The 20,840-nt window shown below is 36.7% G+C and overlaps 1 protein-coding gene across 7 annotated transcripts in view; it reads left to right on the forward strand.

Annotated features, from left to right (window-relative positions):
* LOC150100053 (MAGUK scaffold protein DLG1-like) overlaps positions 1-20,840 on the forward strand; it is a 741,341-nt gene that overhangs the window by 43,477 nt on the left and 677,024 nt on the right. For all 7 annotated transcript variants that reach the window (XR_016549250.1, XM_090402768.1, XM_090402765.1 and 4 more), the window contains one exon: positions 16,917-17,041. Coding sequence is in view for 6 of the 7 variants with exons in the window: in XM_090402768.1 (XP_090258894.1) it covers positions 17,017-17,041 (25 nt within the window). In the remaining variant the exon portion in view is untranslated. The remainder of the gene's footprint in view (positions 1-16,916; positions 17,042-20,840) is intronic.

Genomic DNA, 20,840 nt, shown 5'->3' on the forward strand with positions numbered 1-20,840 from the left:
TTTTTTTTCTTTTCTTTTCTTTTCATGGACTGGAACAGTCCATCAAAAAAAAAAACAAAAAAAAAAACACTGCTTTCTTTCTGCATTGCTTCTCTAACTTTTTGTGTTATACCATGGAGTTCTTATCTCTCTATTCTTTGCATCTTGTCTTGTCAGATGTCGTTTCCTTCCAGGATGTTGACTACCATGAGCTTCCACCACGTACAGTTTTGTGCTTCTCTTACGTTCTTAATAAGACAAAAAGGGCCAGTCCTTAATATTTCCATCCAATCTGTTCTTTGTCTTCCTCTTCTTCTTTTTCATTGTATCATTCTTTCTAGAAGTGTTTTTTGTAGGGATTCATGCCTTAGTATGTGACCAAGGTAGGTGATTTTCCTTTTCTTAATGGTTTTCAACAGAGTCCTATCTTCTCCAATCATCTCTAATAACTCTAAATTAGTTTTTTTTGGCAGTCCATGGGACTGTAAGGATTCTTTTGAGGATCTGCATTTCAAAGGCTTTTAGTTTATTTTCACAATATTTTGATATTGTCCAGGTTTCTGCTCCATATAGCAGTGTTGATCATATGTAGCATTTGGGCAGCCTAATTCTTGTTTTGCATGAATTTCCCTTGAGGTAAGAAAGTTTTTCATGCTAATGAAGGTTGATCTAGCAATTTCTATCCTCCTCAATATTTCCTTATCACACTTTTCATTTGCTGTAATTAGTTAGTTGACCAAAATATATATAACTCTCTACTTGATCTAAGGTGTTTCTACTGATCTTAATATTTATATCGGGTATTTTCCCTTTTTCTCTTGTTACTAACATGGTTTTGGGTTTTTTGAAGTTGAAATTAAGCCCATATTTTTCACTTAGTTTCAGCGTCTCTTCTAGTAGGTTTTGAAGATCTTTTTTAATTTTCAGCCAGTAGTACCGCATCATCTGCATATCTTAAGTTGTTTATATTTCTGCCGCCTATGCTGTATCCTTTAAATTCTGTTAATTGCTGGAAGATATTTTCAGTATAGTGGTTAACAATATAGGAGAAAGAACACAGCCTTGTCTGACATCCTTCTTTACTGGGAATTCCTCTAAGGTTTCTCTTAATATTTTTATTGAGGCAATTTGCTTCCAATATAGATTTCTCTGTAATCTGGTATCTTTACTATCTACTCCTAATTTTTTGATACATTCTATTAGTTGTTCATGTTGTATATTCTCAAAAGCCTTTGTGTAGTCAACAAAACATAAATAGACTTCTTTCTGCTCCTCCAGATATCTTTATAATAGTTCTAATGTTGAAGAGTCCTCCTCTAGTTTCTTTATTTTCCTGAAAACCAGATTGTGTTTCATTAATTTCCAATTTCATTTTATGTTTATTTCTTTCTAGGATGATATATAACTTAACTTTTGCTATCTGACTGATCAGACTGTTTGTTTTGTACTCTTCAGATTTGCTTGGCTTATATTTTTTAGGTATTGGTAGGAATGTCAAGTGCTTAAAATCTTTTGGCAGGTGTCCAGTTTGGTATATTTTGTTACATATGTCAGTCAGTGATCTTATAGCCTTATCATTTAAAGCTTTTAGATATTCTGACATAATTCCATCCCTTCCTGGAGCTTTTCCTGGTTTCAATTCCTAATGGCATTTGTTACTTCCCAAGTAAGAATAGTAGGCCCCTCCAAATTTGCTTGCAATGGCTTATCTATTCTATTATTTTTGTAGAGTTCCTTTGAATACTCTACCCATCTATCCCTTATTTTTTCTTTCTCCATTAGGATGTTTCCACTGCATCTTCAATGCGCTGAGAGCCTATCCCTTTTCCAAGATTTGCTAGGTAACTCTCCAACTTTTTTCGCGAAATTCTCTGGTTTTGTGCTTTTTGTCCAGAAGTTCAATTTCCTTGCATTTGTTGTTGAGCCGTAGTTCTTTTGCAATTCTACATTCTTTCCTAATCTCCTTGTTTAATTTTTTGTATTCAGGATGATTTTTGTGTTTCTCTCTTTCTTTCCTCCATCATTTTTAGTATCTTGTCATTCATCCAGGGTTTATTCATCTTCTCACATTTGGGAATTGTTTGTTTTACTGCCTTTTTTATGCCCTCTTTAAATTTCTGTCATCTATCCTCAGTCTCATCTTTAGGGTAAGGATACTTGGTAGCAGGAATGTCAACAGCAGTGGATTGTGCCAGTTCCTTTAAAAATTTATCTTGTATTTCTTGATTTTTAAGAGAGCCAAGATCATATTTTTCTATGTTTATAGGTTTCATTGTTTTCTTTATTCAATTCACATTTGGGAATTGTTTGTTTTACTGCCTTTTTTATGCCCTCTTTAAATTTCTGTCATCTATCCTCAGTCTCATCTTTAGGGTAAGGATACTTGGTAGCAGGAATGTCAACAGCAGTGGATTGTGCCAGTTCCTTTAAAAATTTATCTTGTATTTCTTGATTTTTAAGAGAGCCAAGATCATATTTTTCTATGTTTATAGGTTTCATTGTTTTCTTTAATTTTATTGTTGCTTTAATGACCACAGGGTTGTGATCTGAACCAATATTAGCCCCTTGGCATGTTTTGGCTTGCAGGATGTTATTCTGAAATCTTTTTTTTAATCATTATATAGTCATTCTGGTTCCTATAGCTGTCTCTGGGGCTTTTCCAGGTCTTCTAGGAAGTTGGCTAAATAAAGTATTTGTTATTAACAGATTGTTTTCTTCGCATAACTGTATTAATCTTTCTCCTCTTGGATTTCTATGTCCCAGGCCTTGGTTTCCCATGCAGGATGAGATCTTTTCTGAGCCTACTTTAGCATTTAGATCTCCTATAACAATAGTTATGACATCTGATTTTGTGTTAAGTGCATTTTTGAATGCCTTCATAGAAATGTTCTACATCTTCATTTGGGTAATCAGAAATAGGTGCATATATTTGGACAATAAAAATATTAAAAGGGTGAGCTGCAAGTTTGAATGCAATTGTTCTATCACTTATTATTATTATTATTTGTCACCTCCAGGGAGTCCAAAGACTCATCGGGGGGAGGGCATATACTCTACAACTCTGTCGCCAGACGCTCACAAACCACCAACTGACTGCAACTACACCAACACCATCTATCGCTGACCACCACAACTAATATTTCCACAGGCAATCACAAACATCCATGCCCACGATTGATTCGAACCCGTAGCCTTTTGGCTGGGGAACAGATACGCTAACCACTTGGCCAGCCAGGTTGGCCATAAGTGATCAATTCTTTGCATACAACTTCACCAAATGTTTCTCCTGTGTGTCGTTCAACACTTCTTTCAGATTTGCCACTCATTCTCTAAGTTTTGATTATTTTTTCCAAACTGTTGCACTTTACCCAAGAATATTTAGAGCATTCTGTATTCGAGTTTGCAGTTTTCACTTGAGAATTCATGTCATTTATCACCATGATCCTCTGTCATTTTTACCTTCTTTTCAAAGTGACTCCTGAATTTCTACTTCCTATCCACTATTGCTGCGAAATTCTTAGCTCATTAGTTTCTGTCAGATGCATAACTTTGCATTTGACAATGCTGAACTGACATCTGTTATCATTTTTTCATAGGATCAGTCTGTTCTGATTCTCTTGGAAGCATTCCTTATAAAAATTTCCACTTCTCACCCTTCCCAATTTTGTACCATCAATAATCAAATGGATGTCTCCCTTCAAGTGTTCAGATATCTTTCATTAAAAAAAAAAATCGTATAGTCCTCGTTGGATGAATGGATAGTGTACTACTTTTCAAACAAACAGGTTTGATTTTGATTCAAATTTTGCTGTGGTCACAAATGTTTGTGGATGTCTTCAGGTTGTAGATAAATTTGCTGCAGGTATAAAGGGGCTTGAAAAGTTCCATTTACTGTTAATATATGATAGGTTTCAACTTTTTATGGGTGGAATTTGCATAAATTAAAAAAAAATGAACTTGCATTTTACAATATGAAAAAATAAGGTTACAGTTGCATGCATTACTACAAATTGAGTTTTTTTTTGCCATGTGTTTATTATGAAATATTGCTCATTTTTTTTTTCCATATTCTTTTATATGTTATACAAGTACATGCCAATGAAAAACCATTATGAGTCAGGTGGTAGCACAGTTAGAATGATTACCTTTTTGTTGGAAGATTTCAATTGCATTAAGGATACAAGGAATGTAAGATCTTTAAACTTTAGTTGTGGACCTTACAGGTAATCAGTTTATTATAATTCTCCTGAAGTGTACTACATAGTATGCAAAACGAGTCGATTTCCAGATAAAAAAAAAATATTAGAGATAATAACCACAGAAGTACTAGAAATACACTAAATAGTTCTTTATAATTTTCATCTTTGTTATCCAAAAAAATCCATTAACAGTATATCTGAACGATTTGAAGACTTATGGTTTTGTTTAGTGAGAATCTTTTCAAATTTATCTTTTAATTCCCTATATGAGGTCCAACATACAACAATCCCTCGATTAATGCACCTAATGCTTTCTTTAAAATGGGTGTATTAATAGAAAATGCACTAATCAGATGTGTAGAAAGGCTTATGTGTTTGTCGTACATGTTGATTAATTTTGACGGTATATATTAGAATTCACACTGATAAGTAAATATAATAAGTTTAGTTTAATCCTTTATCCAAGTGTGAGCAAACAAAGTTTGCGCCTGAAAGTATCTTCAGGACTAGGGTAAGGTAGTGCAACACCAGGCAACTCGTTGCCAAAGGTGGAGAAAGCTCTCATTACTCCTATCTCAGTATCTCCAATAATGCAAAGCACATCTCCTTGCGGATATGTGTAATGCTATGCATTAAGGCAAGGGCCACTATCCATACCAGTTTCGACCTTTATTGAGGTCTCGTCAGTGGGAGCTAGGCCCAGTAGTGGAGATACAAAGGCAGAAGCAATGAGAGGTCATCCTAACCTATAGGAGTTGCCAAAGGGTGTGCAACCTTATTATTAAATTACTCCGGATTCAGAGAAAGACGTTGAGAATTTATTTTTCACTTGGTTAGACTATAATAAGTTTAGTTTAATCCTTTATCCAAGTGTGAGCAAACCAAGTTTGCGCCTGAAAGTATCTTCAGGACTAGGGTATGGTAGTGCAACACCAGGCAACTCGTTGCCAAAGGTGGAGAAAGCTCTCATTACTCCTATCTCAGTATCTCCCATAATGCAAAGCACATCTCCTTGCGGATATGTGTAATGCTATGCATTAAGGCAAGGGCCACTATCCATACCAGTTTCGACCTTTATTGAGGTCTCGTCAGTGGGAGCTAGGCCCAGTAGTGGAGATACAAAGGCAGAAGCAATAGAGGTCATCCTAACCTATAGGAGTTGCCAAAGGGTGTGCAACCTTATTATTAAATTACTCCGGATTCAGAGAAAGATGTTGAGAATTTATTTTTCACTTGGTTAGACTATAATAAGTTTAGTTTAATCCTTTATCCAAGTGTGAGCAAACCAAGTTTGCACCTGAAAGTATCTTCAGGACTGGGGTAAGGTAGTGCAACACCAGGCAAAGGTGGAGAAAGCTCTCATTACTCCTATCTCAGTATCTCCCATAATGCAAAGCACATCTCCTTGCGGATATGTATAATGCTATGCATTAAGGCAAGGGCCACTACCCATACTGGTTTCACCTTTATTGAGGTCTCGTCAGTGGGAGCTAGGCCCAGTAGTGGAGATACAAAGTAAATAATTATTTATTGGCTTATTGCTGATATTTCGTTGGTGTTATAACCAGCATCTTTAGAGCACAAAAAACAGTTTGTCACAGTATGCGAGACTACAACAATATGGTGTGACAATGGGACTAGTTTGAACAATTGTAACAACAACACAGACTAAAAGCCTAATTAGGTGCCCTCTATGTAAAAAAAAAAAAAAAAAAAAAAAAAAAAAAAAAAAAAAAAGAGAGAGAGAAACACTAGTTATGCCTTAAGATGACTGTCTCCTATACTTAGGCAAATTTATACAGCCATATTTGTTGAGATTCAGGGTATGTTTCAAAGCTTCTGTTGCTTCCAAGAACAATCTCTCTGACTTGTAAACGCTTTTGTGCAGTACTTTTGTTTTCTTCTAGTTGATCCTCTGTGCAGGGGTATCCAAAGCATGGTCTGTTAGCCCTGACTTGCCATAGAAATAGTATAGTGCCAGATGTATTTTTTATGTTTGCTGATGTACACAGTTTTTCCTGTTTGACCATAGTAAGCTTGATCACACGAACAGGGTACTTCGTAGACTCCTAGTTGTGATAAAGGAGAGATGCTGTCTTTAAGAGAATGGAGGAGAGTTTCTAATTTGATGCACAGTCTGAATACAGTGCGTAGTTGATGTTTATTGAGAACTTTAGATATCTTTTCCGATGAGCCTTTTATGTATGGGATGGTGACTGTTTTGTTGTAGTTCTCCATAGTGGGGAGGGGGGGTGGTTCTTGAGAGCATTTAGTATTTTGTTTTTCTTATGGGGATTATTGCCATTGGCTAAGAAGGTGTGGCATAAGTAAGCCAGTTCAGCAGTAAGAGCACTGTCATTGGAACAAATTGCTCTCACTCTATGGGTTAGCGTTTTTAGGATACCATACTGTTGAGAAAGGTGATGGTCTGATTGTTTGTGTAGATACCTTCCTGTATGTAAATAACCAACGTATAAGCCTGTCTACGAGAACCTACCTGTATGTGTGGGTTTTCTATAAACTGAGAATGATAAAGAACCATATGTAAGATGTGTGATTAGTGTATCTAGGAAGGGCAGACAATTATTAGCTTCCAGTTCAATTGTGAAGTGGATTTTTGAATGTTGGCTATTTAAATGCACTAGGAATGTATCCAAGGTATGTGGGCCATGTGGCCAAATAGCAAGCACATCGTCAACATAGCATAGCCGAAGCATTGATTTGAGAGTGGCTGTATTGATAGCTAGCTTTTCCAGGTATTCTATGTAGAAGTTGGCTAAGGTAGGAGAAAGGGGGGGGGGGAGCCCATAGCTGTCCCATCATCTAATTGGTTGTATATTTTCCCTTTCCATGTAAAATATCCTGCATGTATTGTGAATTTAAATAGTTCAAATATCAGGGGGAAAAGTGTGACTGCCGTGAGGGTGTTGTGAGTGCAAACAGTGTGAATGAATTTAAGAATAAGTATGATAGCTGGTGTGTGTGTGTGTAGTATGTAGCCTCTCTTGATGAGTCCCTGACTCTCCAGAGGTCTCTAATAATAATAATAATATATTCTACTTTTAATGTTTTCTAATAAAGTTATTTCTAATTATAAAGATTCTCAATGTTTTTCATCATTTTTCATAATCACCTACATTTATGGAAATCTAACAACCCAGTCCATTTAGATAATATTTTGCAGTAACGTACTATGCATATTTTTGATCTAAGTTCTAATTTGCAGTGGTGTGGAATTTGTGGATGTGTGGAGTAAGTTCGATGGGTGAAAGGATTTATATAAGATGGATGGTTTACATTTGAATGGATTTGGTCTACGGAGGCTTGAAAAGGTGTTGTTGAATGAAGTGGAAGTGGATGTGCAGAATCAGGGAAACTAGAGTTACTAAAGGGGGGGAATAGATATGCAGACTTTAGGGAGACAGAGTGTATGAATGTGTGTGTAATATGCCCTAGCGAGTACGAAGGACAACAAATCAGAATGGGATAGTAAGTATAAGGCATCAAAATAGGGATGGGACTTCTGAAATTCATGTATACTAATGCCAGAAGTATTAGGAACAAGAAGGAAGAATTTTTGGCCTTGGTTGGCACATCCAGGCCACAGGTTATTGGCATTAGTGAAACAGGGCTGACGAAAGATGATATAGTTAGTGGGATAGAATGTGAAGGGTGTAGTGTGTTCAGGAGTGACAGTGAGAATAAAATGGGGGAGGAGTGTTATTGATGAGCTGCAGCCAAGGGGAATAGAAGTGGAACTGCAGGATAGAGAAAAGAGCACATTTGAGGCTATTTGGTGTGTGATTGTGACTAGCAGAACAAAATATACAGTTGGGTGCTGCTATAGACCAGGTGATGGAATAGATGGTGGAGATAGTATGCATAAGCAAATAGAAGAAATGAGTGGAAAGAGGATAATTATTATGGGAGATTTCAACTATGGTAACATTGATTGGAAGGAGGAGAGGACACATGGGAGGAAGGAATTGAATTTTATGCGGTTATTAAGAGATAACTATCTGTGAGCATGTAATGGAAAATACTAGGAATCAGAGAGTGCTTGACCTAGTAATTACATCTGAAAATTTGGCTGTAATGAACATGACCACATTGCCACCAATTGGCGAGAGTGATCATAGGGTCTTCATTAAGACAGGGTACATGTGGAATTATCGGGCTGGTAAGTATGACAAGCTTAGGAGTTTGATTGGTTCAGTGCCATAGCATGTAAAACTGCAAGGCCTGATGTTGTTAGTGCATGGGAGGAAGTTAAGAAGTGTTTGCGGGAGGCAATGGCTGACTGTATACCTAGAGTCCGAATAATAAATCAAGTAGGGGTTAAATGGATGAATAACACCATTAAGCTTGAGCTGCAAAAAAAAACAACAACTGTGGAGGGAATTTAAGGAGAAAGGTGACCGGCAGGCACATGAACGGTATGAAGCGCAGGCCAGAATGGTAAAGAAATGCAAAAGTGGATTATGAAAGAACATTAGCTATGCATGCTAAAGAGAATCCCAAACAGTTTTTTTGATATGTTGCAAGTAAAAGAAAAAATGTATATGGCAGAATGATTTTAAAGAATGCCGATGGTAGGGAGGTAACCAAATCAGTTGATATAGTGGAATTATTGAGCGAGCACTTTGCGAGAGTATATCATCCAGGTGGTGACATTGCAAGAATGAATGAACCAATAGCTTATATGGGAATTGTGGTGAATGAAGTGGAGGCGAATGGTCTATTACAAAATCTCAATGTCAATACATCTGTGGAATTGGATGGTATACCAGCTCGTGTCATATGTGAAGTGGCTAAAGAATTGTCAGTGCCCTTGACCATTTTGTTTAAATTGAGTCTCGGGTCTGGATTAGACCCGAGGGGGTCGAAAGAGGGTAAAATTGTTCCACTGCATAAAGGTGGTTCCAAGACTGCTGTTGTAAATTACCGACCGATCAGCATATCAGGAATCGTTGTCAAGGTCTTGGAGAAAATAGTCAAGAGGAAAATACAGAATTGGATAGATGAAAATGGGATACTGTATGGGGGACAGCATGGTTTTGTGAAGGGTAGATCATGCCTCAATAACTTGCTCCCGTTTTATAACACAGTGACGGCTGAACTGGATATGGGTAATGGGTTTACAGTGATTCTACTGGACCTTGCTAAGGCCTTTGACAGGATATCACATGGAATTCTAATCAGTAAACTGCAACATATGGGGATGGATATAGGGTTGGTGAGATGGTTAGGAGGGTGATTGATGAAGATATCAGAGAGTGGTTTATTCAGGAATAGAGTCCAAAAGATGGCCTGTGACCAGTGGTGTGCTGCAGGGTTCTGTTCTTGGACCACTACTGTTCAATTTGTTCATTAACAATTTAGGAAAGGATCTGAGAGAAAGTGTTCATTTGTTTGCTGATGATGCAAAGTTGGGTAGAGCAATAGTGAGTGCACAGGATGTCAAAATTTTCAGGATGATTTGGATAGATTGGAGAACTGGTCTAAGGAGAATGGATGTCAATTTAATGTGGCAAAGTGTAAAGTTATGCATTTTGGGGTGAAAAGATTAGCAGCAGTATATCACGGTGGTGGAACCGTACTCCAGGAGATTGACGAGGGCAAGGATTTGGGAGTGTTGGTGGATAGGGAGTTGACGTTTAGGGGGCACATCGCAAAAGTGGCTAAATCAGCTAATCAAATCACTTGGTTACGGAAAAATACTTTAACAAGCCGAGACAAACAGGTTATTGTTCCTCTGTATCGAGCCTTGATAAGACCCCATCTAGACTACTGTGCCCAGATATGGGTGCCAGGGTTTCTTCTTGATGGGGAAGAGGTGGAGAGGATCCAGAGGTGAGTGACCAAAATGATAGCAGGTCTATGGAATGAACCTTATGAGAACAGGTTGAAGATTTGTGGGTTGCAGAAATTGGTTGATAGGCAGAAAAAGGGGTGATATGATTGAAACATTCACCCGTCATAGGTGCCGGGGGGGGGAACCCTTGTTGAGTCATCAGAATTCAAGGAGAACTGGCCTACCAGTCCGGAACTCAGGGGGGGGGGTAGGCATCAGGGGCAGAGCCCCCTAGTAATAATATACTAGTAGTAAGACTTATACGTTGGTTAGACATAACTGGTAATTAATTTACGGAATTGACAACGCATATAAAGTAAATTAATTAAAGATAACTTTAATGAATCACTTCTATATTTCGGCAATGTCACATTGCCATCTTCGGGAACATAAAGATATGGTATGTGCACTAAGGAACTAACAAAGCAAATGAGGAAGAAAATAAGAACTAATTTTGTTCCTAAAGTCCTAATGGTGCCCTCTTGCGGGCTAATTTGGTAGTCTTGGTAGTTGGGCTGAAGTTCTCAAAATGAAAGTCTCCCAAATTTGGGGCAGTTTCATGCACCCAAATTTGTTGAGGTTAGGAACGTTTTTTAGAGCTGCTGAAGATTCTTTGAATAGTCTTTCGTATTTAAACTTGCTGCGATGGATTATTTTTGTCTTCTTCCAACGAATTTTATGGTGGGTGTCTAAGGCATGGTCTGCCAGCCCAGAGCGGCTGTACTGGTGAAACCGGATGTAGTCTTGGTGTTCTGAAATCCTGATATTTGTTGTTCTGCCTGTTTGGCCAAAGTAGGACAATTTGCAGCTGCAAGGGACCTGGTATACACCAGGTAGGTCTAGGGGAAGTGGTTGGTCTTTGGTAGAGCGGATAAGGGATGCCAACTTTTTATATGGTCTGTAACAGGAAGTAAGGTCATATTTTTTGAGGATATTAGTTATTTTTTCAGAGGTGCCCTGGATGTAGGGGATAGTGATAGACTTGGTGTAGTCTTTATTGTGGAGGGGGGGAGGGGGGTTGTGGTTTACAGGTTTTAGTATTTTTTGGATTTTTTTGGGGTTGTAGCCATTGGCTAAGAAAGTGTTGAGGATGTGGTTTAGTTCCATCGTCAGGGCCTTGTCATCTGAGCAGATTAATTTTGCCCTGTTATATAGTGTTTTTATCACCCCATATTGTTGTGAGGGGGGGGGGGATTGCTGGTGAATGTATCTGCCAGTGTGGGTGGGTTTTCTGTAAACAGAGAAAACCAAAGATCCATCAAGCTGGCGGGTGATTAAAGTGTCTAGGAAGGGGAGGGTGTTGTTTTCCTCTTTTTCTAAGGTGAACTGGACTCTGGGATGTTGGTTGTTTAAGTGTGTTAGGAAGGAGTGGAGTGTATCTGAGCCATGTGGTCTCCTCCCTATTCACTAATGTCCCACTCAAAGAAACCTTTGAGCTCATCCAAGCCAAGTTTCCTCCCGATATCTCAGCCCTATTTCAGTTCACAATGAACTCAGGCTATTTCGTTTGGCAAGGAAAGTTCTACAAACAGATAGAGGGGACAGCCATGGGTTCACCACTTTCCCCACCCTTGGCCAATTTCTTTATGGAGACATTTGAAGAGAAAGCCTTAAACTCCGCCCCACAAAAACCCACTATTTGGCTTCGTTATGTGGATGATGTGTTTGCTATTTGGCCACATGGCTCAGATACACTCCACTCCTTCCTAACACACTTAAACAACCAACATCCCAGAGTCCAGTTCACCTTAGAAAAAGAGGAAAACAACACCCTCCCCTTCCTAGACACTTTAATCACCCGCCAGCTTGATGGATCTTTGGTTTTCTCTGTTTACAGAAAACCCACCCACACTGGCAGATACATTCACTAGCAATCCCACCACCCCCCCTCACAACAATATGGGGTGATAAAAACACTATATAACAGGGCAAAATTAATCTGCTCAGATGACAAGGCCCTGACGATGGAACTAAACCACATCCTCAACACTTTCTTAGCCAATGGCTACAACCCCAAAAAAATCCAAAAAATACTAAAACCTGTAAACCACAACCCCCCTCCCTCCCTCCACAATAAAGACTACACCAAGTCTATCACTATCCCCTACATCCAGGGCACCTCTGAAAAAATAACTAATATCCTCAAAAAATATGACCTTACTTCCTGTTACAGACCATATAAAAAGTTGGCATCCCTTATCCGCTCTACCAAAGACCAACCACTTCCCCTAGACCTACCTGGTGTATACCAGGTCCCTTGCAGCTGCAAATTGTCCTACTTTGGCCAAACAGGCAGAACAACAAATATCAGGATTTCAGAACACCAAGACTACATCCGGTTTCACCAGTACAGCCGCTCTGGGCTGGCAGACCATGCCTTAGACACCCACCATAAAATTCGTTGGAAGAAGACAAAAATAATCCATCGCAGCAAGTTTAAATACGAAAGACTATTCAAAGAATCTTCAGCAGCTCTAAAAAACGTTCCTAACCTCAACAAATTTGGGTGCATGAAACTGCCCCAAATTTGGGAGACTTTCATTTTGAGAACTTCAGCCCAACTACCAAGACTACCAAATTAGCCCGCAAGAGGGCACCATTAGGACTTTAGGAACAAAATTAGTTCTTATTTTCTTCCTCATTTGCTTTGTTAGTTCCTTAGTGCACATACCATATCTTTATGTTCCCGAAGATGGCAATGTGACATTGCCGAAATATAGAAGTGATTCATTAAAGTTATCTTTAATTAATTTACTTTATATGCGTTGTCAATTCCGTAAATTAATTACTAGTAATAATATAAAAATAGGAAAAAAATATCCATTTTTACTATAAAGAATGAAATATATGTATAATAACTTATAAGATTTAAAAGAAACCTGAATATATTAAATTTTATGTAACCTAATGGGCTTATCAATTTATAACGCTATCAAAATTCAAATTTTTTGCAATTTAATGCTCTATAGATATTATTGCCAGTGACACAAACGTTCTTGAGACATAGAAGATCGCAAATAGGTTTTTATTAATTTTAATTTGGAAAATGACCTTTCTGCTGATGCAACCGTAACTGGACTAGTCAATAATATTTTAAATGTCATAGTAATATTTGGATAAATATCCTACAAATTATTTGCAATTATGAATTTTAAAATATTAAAGAATGCATCTTCTGGAAAAATATTTCTAAAAAATAATTAATTCATTGTAAAATTCAGATTCATCAATATCTATATTTAATTTTTGATACAGCTGTTTGCAGCAAAATTTTTATTCATTTTCTGTCATTTTTCTTATTAATTTCATATCATAAAGAAATTCAAATGATTTTTCGTGAATTTCATACAATTCAAATCTTTTTTTGACAGATTGTAGAGCAGTATCTAAAATTACAAAAAAGAAATTAATCCTAAAATTATCTTTGTTATCATCTATGTGCGATTCTTCAGGTGTTTCATACTCAAAAAATACTTTACTTCGACGTACTCGACTTTCTTTAAATTTAATTTCTCTTTCTAATAGATTTGACAGTTCTTTAGCAATCTCAAAACAGTCATATCCTGATATTCTCTGCTCTTGAAAGTGCTGCACTAACTCTTTAATATGCTTAGTTGTTACGTCTATGGGAATTTTTGCATTTTGTAATACTTTACTTACTAAATTAACTTTTGACAACAGCTCGTACCAAATTACAAGACTTAGTATAAACTCAAATGAATCTATTTGTTCATATATTGAAACCAATATTTTGATAGTATTATCTGATGCAGTTTTAAATAAATCTTTTAGTGAATATAAAAATTCTGGAATTTGATAACGTATCGCTCTAACTAATTCTATTCTATATTCCCATCTTGTATCACATAACGGTTTTTGGAGTTAATTGTTTAACAAATTTCTTTAGTATGTCCCAATGTGAAGTTGAGGCAGCAAATAATGTATATATTTTTTGTATAACATTAAACAAATTTATTGCTATAACTGATATAAATTATGTCAGGTGCAATGAGTATAAAATGCCTTTTCGTTTTCATTTAAAATGTAAGCACGGACTCCCTTATATATTCCTTTCATATTCGCTCCATTATCATACCCTTGCTAATCTGACAATTTAAGATTTAATTTATTCAAAATTGATTTTATATTTTCATATATACACCTTTACCAGTTGTGTCATTAGTTAAAAACGTCAAAAAGTGTTCACGGATTTCAATATCTGCTTCAAATATATGTAAAAATCTAAAAATTACTGAAATTTGCAAATTAGAACAAATTAGGATAAATATGAAGCTGCTGATATGGATTTGAGGGCGACTGATGGATAAACATCAGAGTAATATATGGAGAAGTAGAATCCAGGAGAAAGCAGGTGATTGGTGAGTCTCTGTGCTTAGACCACTGCTGTTTAATATGTACATAAATGATATTGGAAATGATTTGAAAAGAAATATGCAGTTGTTTGATGATGTTGCAAAATTGGATAGCATCATAGTTAATCATGGTGATGTGGAGAGCTTGCAGGATAATTTAAATACGCCTACAGTATGGGCAATGCGGAAAAGTATAATGTGGAAAAGTGCATGGGGTATGCGTTTTGAGATGAAAAAATTACAAGCTGTGTACCAAATTGACGGAGTTGTAATCCAGGAAATTGATAAAGCTAGGGATTTGGGGATGGCAATGGATAGAGTTGAAGTTCAAAGGATATATTGCAAAGGTGGTTAAGATAACTCATAGGATTAGTAGTTATTAAAGAACACACTAAGCAGAGATAAGGAAGTTATCTTTCTTCTTTATAAGGTCTTGGTATGGCACATCTAGATAATATACTGTTTTGCCTGGGTTTCTTGGAGATGAGGAAGTAGTGGTGGGAAGGATCCAGGCAGCCAACTTTTACCACTTGGGATGGATTGACCTTGACATCTTGATAGAATACCTCAGGATTGATTGGAAGTGCTGCGAAGCATAAGGTTAGTTTTTGAAGATGATGCTAACATTGAACCTTTTGAAAAACTGCAGTTTTCTTCTCAGCATTCTACCCTCTCACTTTAGCAGCTAATAGAACATGTGCAAAGTAAAGGGCTATAGTGAACAGCACTTGTAAAGTGAAGCCAATTGAACATTTGTATGGATCTATTTGAGGAATTTATCAAAGTTCTTCAGTTGGAAGAGGCTTAGGTTTATTATATAAATCTGCTACAATGTAGAAACTTTGTCTTTTCATCTTGCAAACAAACAAACTGTTCACAAGAATACATGTAATTAACAAACATAATTGCCTAACAGACAACTGCAATGTGATTTTCCATAACATGAACTTATAGGTATTAGCAGGTATTACATGATTCATTGTCATTTTGAGACTTGGGTCTTATGTCAGTCTGCTACAATGGAGGAAGCAGTGCATTATTCAGAAGTGTTGATATTCATTGGTGTTCATCTTTCAAGGTGCTGTAACAAAAGGTCAAAGACCATACCAAGAGAAACAGCTCCAGATCATAATCTCTCTCTCTCTCTCTGCCATTAAATTCACAGTTATGATGATTTATAGAAGCTGAGACTGTCCTTCCTACTAAACCGATGTAAATGCTCTGAATTCCTGTTTCAGTGCCAGACTGCCAAAATGTATTCCATCCTGCAGGATGAAATACATTTTGATATACATTAAACTTAGATGAGTGTTCCTCGATCCATGGCTGGGTGGTTGCAGCCCGGTGGGGCAGTGTATTGTCCTGATAAAACAGACCTTTGTTGCAGGATGTGCAAAGGCCATGAAAGTGTGTAGGTGATCAGCCAGTACATTCTGGTAGGCTCACAGCATTTAAGGACTTCTCCAGATGCACTAGGGGGAAGACCTAAAGTGTCACATGAGAAGGCTCCCCAAACCATCACGGAGCTACCACCTCCTTGAACAGACCAATCTAGCACAACGGGATCATGCTATCATGCTGTTGATGCCACATTCACACCCTCCTATCACTTAATACAACTGATAATGGAATTCATCAGACCACATGACTGGTCCACTCTGTAGAAGTCTGATTTTGATGATCCCGACACCAGGTAAGGCGTAGTGCCCAATGACAAGCTGTTAACAGTCATACACGATTAGAGTATTGGCTCCCACAGCCCCATGGAATACAGGGTACACTGTACTGTTCACTATGCTGCTTGGATCTCCGATATTGAAACTGGATGTGATTTGTGCCACTGTTGCCCTGTGGTTGGGTTGGTCTGTACAAGCCTGGACAGTCTACATCGACTCCAGTCATCAATGGTGTGTGGTTGGCCACCACTTGCTCGCTGAGTGCTCTATGTTCATTGATGGTATACTCATGGTTGACCCTTGATATGGTTGCCCAAGTTGAAAGAACCCTAGGACACTAGAATGACTCATCTATCTTTTGCCGATAATATGGTCACAATCAAAGTAGCTAACATTGCCACATTTAACCCATATTCGTCGATTGTGATACACTGTTGGGAAGCTCGTCTGCCTGTTTACCATCTGCATTCAGTTTGGGTACATTTCACTCTGGGTGGGGGTGCGGTGTCAACTTCCTATCACACCTATCTCTAATGTTTTGTCCACTGAGTATATGCCATTAAGAGTATGCAGATGTACAATCAAATCTAGGAATATATCTGTCTATAGACTATTTATGTGCAATTGGCTGGAATGTATATATCAATTGCTTTCATTCTAAAACAAATGGGGGCATGATCTTAATATTTATTTCTTGTGTATCTTCTTCCCTGTTTATAGAATTTAGGTCCTCGTATAGCCCTAGAGATGATTTTTTAACTTGTCTAATACCTGTCAGAAATTGCAATTTTGATTCAGTTAATTTCAGCATATAATATTAATGAAAATATTGCAGACCCAGCAAGTAAAGGAAAGAGACAGTAGAAAAACATGATCTTGATCAGGATACTTAGACAAATGACAGACAAAGAGGATGAAGAATTAAGAGAATCAGAATGAGTGATTATCGAAGGTTATCAGGTAAGCTTGTGTTACAAAAATTTTTTTAAGTAGCATAGAAGAGAGTACCTAAATGCTTCATTTTGTCATTAAAAAAAAAAAATATCATCAAATTCCTGCCATGTACCCTCAAGGAGTATGATAGTACTACATGAAAAATTTACATCATTACTAACTTCCTATCTACAATTTTCCTCCAAATCAGTCTGTTACTTCAAGACTCCAACATTACCAGATCTTATATTTCTATCGTCTAAGGCACTTTATACCGTATCAATCCACCTATATTGGTCTTCCTCTGGGTCGTTCGTTTTCCTGCCAACTTGGTAGAGAACACTTGTTTTGCTAATCTTTCCTTGCCCATTCTGTTTAAGTGACCATACCACCTGAGATTAGCTCTGCTAACACGTTCCTGGATGCTGACAATGTCAAGTTCTTTCCTAATATTCTCGTTTTTAATATGATATTGCCATTGATGCCATCTGTTCACACCTCTAATCTTTCTCAGGACTCTCATATCAGCAGTCTCTAGTCTTTGGTCAAGTGTTTTACTTCTGACCCAGCTCTCAGATCCATAAGTTAAAACTAGTTTGAACACTGTCTTGTATACAGCTAATTTTTTTTCAGTGTTCTGACTAATTTCTATCTTATTCCATATGAATTTATTCAATTGACTTCCTACCATACCAGCTTTGTTGATTCTGTTGTCTATTTCCGTATTTAATTTACCATGTTCACTAAAATGTTTTACTTGTTCCACAGGTTCTCCATTCACAACACAGTTGTCATTTTCAATGATTCTGCCTATTTTCATTGTCTTTGTCTTTTTATTGCTGACCTTCATACTATATCTATTACAACAGTTATTCAATTTAGTCAGAGAAGCTTGCAGACTTGTGGCAGATTTATTTAGAAGTATAACATCGTCCGCATAAAGCAAAGAGCTGACATTAACATCTCCAATTTTGATATCATGTTTAATACCACTTTCCTTCATAATGTGATCCATATAGATAATGAATAACAGAGGGGATAATGTGCATCCTTGTCTCACACCAGTTTTAACATTAAACCATCTTCCTGTATTTTCTTCAATTCTAACTGCTGACTTACAACTCAAATAAAGACTAAGTATTGCTTGATATAATGCCCTATTGACACCATATAACTGTAACGTATTGAATAGCTTCTCTCTTGGCACCGTGTCATATGCCTTTTCCAAATCGACAAAACTTAAATACAGATCTTTGTTATATTCCCATGATATCGCCACTATTTGTCGTAAAGTAAAGATCTGATCCTGACAGCCTCTATTTGACATGAATCCAGCTTGTTCTTCACCAAGCTTTTCTTCCACAATTCTTCTGAACTATTTCTCAACTATATTTGCATATATCTTACCAGGAACACTCACTCAGTAATGAAATACCTCTGTAATTCTCACATTCAGTTTTATTTCCCTTTCTCTTTTTATATATGGGTACTATGAGAGCTCTAATCCAATTGTCTGGAATTCATCCCTCTGTCCAGGCATTCTGAACTATGCAGTGCAGCCACTGTAAGACTTTTATACCACCATACTTCAGCATTTCTGGTCGAATATCATCTACTCCTTCTGCCTTTCCACATTTCAAGCCTTTGATGGCTTTTTCTACTTCAAGTATGGATATGTATTCCTGACTGCATGCCTGGTCAGTGTTTTTTTATCACTGTGCTGTCATCACTGCTTGTTTCATTTAGCAAATTTTCAAAGTAATTACTCCATACTTCAGGGATATCTTTCTCCCATTTTCATGTCACCTTTATCATCTCTAACTCCTTTTACAGCACTCCTTCCTCCATTCCTAAGCTTCTTGAACAACCTCCAGAATATTTTGCCACCTTCTTGATATTTATTAAATTATACATTAAAAAAACTATTGAAGAGTTAATAAATATCCATTATTGTTTATTGGAAAGTAGCAATGCAATATTTACCTTGAAACTTAAGGTGTTTTGAAAGTGAATGAAAACTTAAGAAAACATAACCGTTGTTATGTTTTCCTTGTTATTTAGTTGCCTTGGTATTATTGCTCTTCTTAAAAATATTCTCTGCCCCCAGAATTTGCCTCACATAGTAACTTTGATTAGGATTTCTCTGGATTGACAGTTTCATATTGTAAGTTCTCTAAAATCCATTTGAAACTTTATTATAGAAAAACCTTCTCAATAGCATGAAGGAAAGTTGTAGTTTTTATAAATGAGCTGTTTGGTCAGTGTTTAAAACATAAGTATAGAAAAGGCTTTATTTTGTAATTAAATAAAGTATTAAAAGAAAGGATAAAAAAGTACCTCAAATCATTTTATTTCCAAGTAGCAAAACGATGTCTTTGAAACTTCCAGTTTTGAAAACACCCAAGAACTTCAAAAATGTTTTCAGCATAAGTTTCAAAAGCATATATTCTTTTTCTGTCTGATGTTATTCTTTTAATTTTTATAGAATTCTTATCCTTTTTTTTTTTTTTTTTTTAATTTTTTCTATCATTACAAAATTTCCGATGTATATCCTCAAGGGGCATACATGCAGGATATGTTCATAGTACTACATGATCAAGTTTACATTATCGCTTGCTTCTTATCAACAACTTTCTTCCAAATTATTTCATTTCAGACAAATTATGGAGACTACTATCATATTAGAAATAACTATTTTAATTTCCCAATGTTTCAACATTTGTATTAAGGTCATCATCTGGAGTATACACATATATACAGAGACAAGCTCTATTACATTTCACATAGTATGCTAAAGAGACAATCATTTGATCAACGGTTATTCTACTGGCCTGACCTCTAGTAAAAAAATAAAATGAAATAAAATAACTACATCAAAGCTATATTCTGTTTGTGACAACATCAGAGAAATTTTTTTCCAACATAGATGGTTTTATTACAGCAAAAAGTGATGACCTGAGGTAACATGATGAGAATTGTTAAATTAGATTTAAGATCCTGGATTACCTATAGTTCTATTTATAATTAACTCTTAGGGAGAAAGGTTATGTGGGTAGAATATGTGCCTTCCATATTCTTAGGATTTTTAGACCATCATTATTGTTAAGATTAGGGTGGTTGATAAGAATTTCACATGCCTCCTTAAATTTACGTTCGTACCACGTTTTGGTGTGATGTAAACAACAGGTGCTTTTCCAATCAAGATACTTTATATAGAATTCCAATTCTGTGTAAAGTATTCAGGGCATGATCAGAAATGCCGGCTTTACTATAGTTATTAAATTTAACACCCCAACTGGCCATGACATCCATAGACTTCCAGAAAATTGAATATTGAATAACATGGATAAGAAGTGCAATTTGATCTCGCTATTTCATCCACCACAGCTGGTAGAGAGGTTAATGTGCCGTTTATGTTCCTTTTTTCCGATAGGAATTGTGCATCCTGTTTGCCCTATATAGGGCAAATTACATGTGCACTGAATACGATATACTCCAGGGTGGCCCAGCAGAGGAAGTGGATCCTTGGTGAGTGGAGTAAGTTCTTTAATTTTGTAGGAGACTTTAAGGTTGTATTTCTGTAGTATTCTATTTATTTTATTGTAGTCTGGTTTATTTTTGTTTTTAAGTGAGGTCTGTGAAGAATTTTGTTAATAGTATTTTGGCTGTAGCCATTTTTCAGGAATGTATTGCTGATAACTTTTAATTCAACTTTAAGTGCTTGTTCATTGAAGCAAATCTTCCAAGTCCTGTTTTTTAGTGTGTTAATGACACCTAGCTTTTGTGTTGGGTGGTGGTAGGAGATGTGTATATATTAGCCAGTGTG

The sequence above is a fragment of the Typopeltis vanoorti genome, chromosome 13 (genome assembly GCF_054136105.1).
Source record: "Typopeltis vanoorti isolate ZY-2024b chromosome 13, IOZ_Tvanoo_1.0, whole genome shotgun sequence".
In the NCBI taxonomy this organism is placed as follows: Eukaryota; Metazoa; Arthropoda; class Arachnida; order Uropygi; family Thelyphonidae; genus Typopeltis; species Typopeltis vanoorti.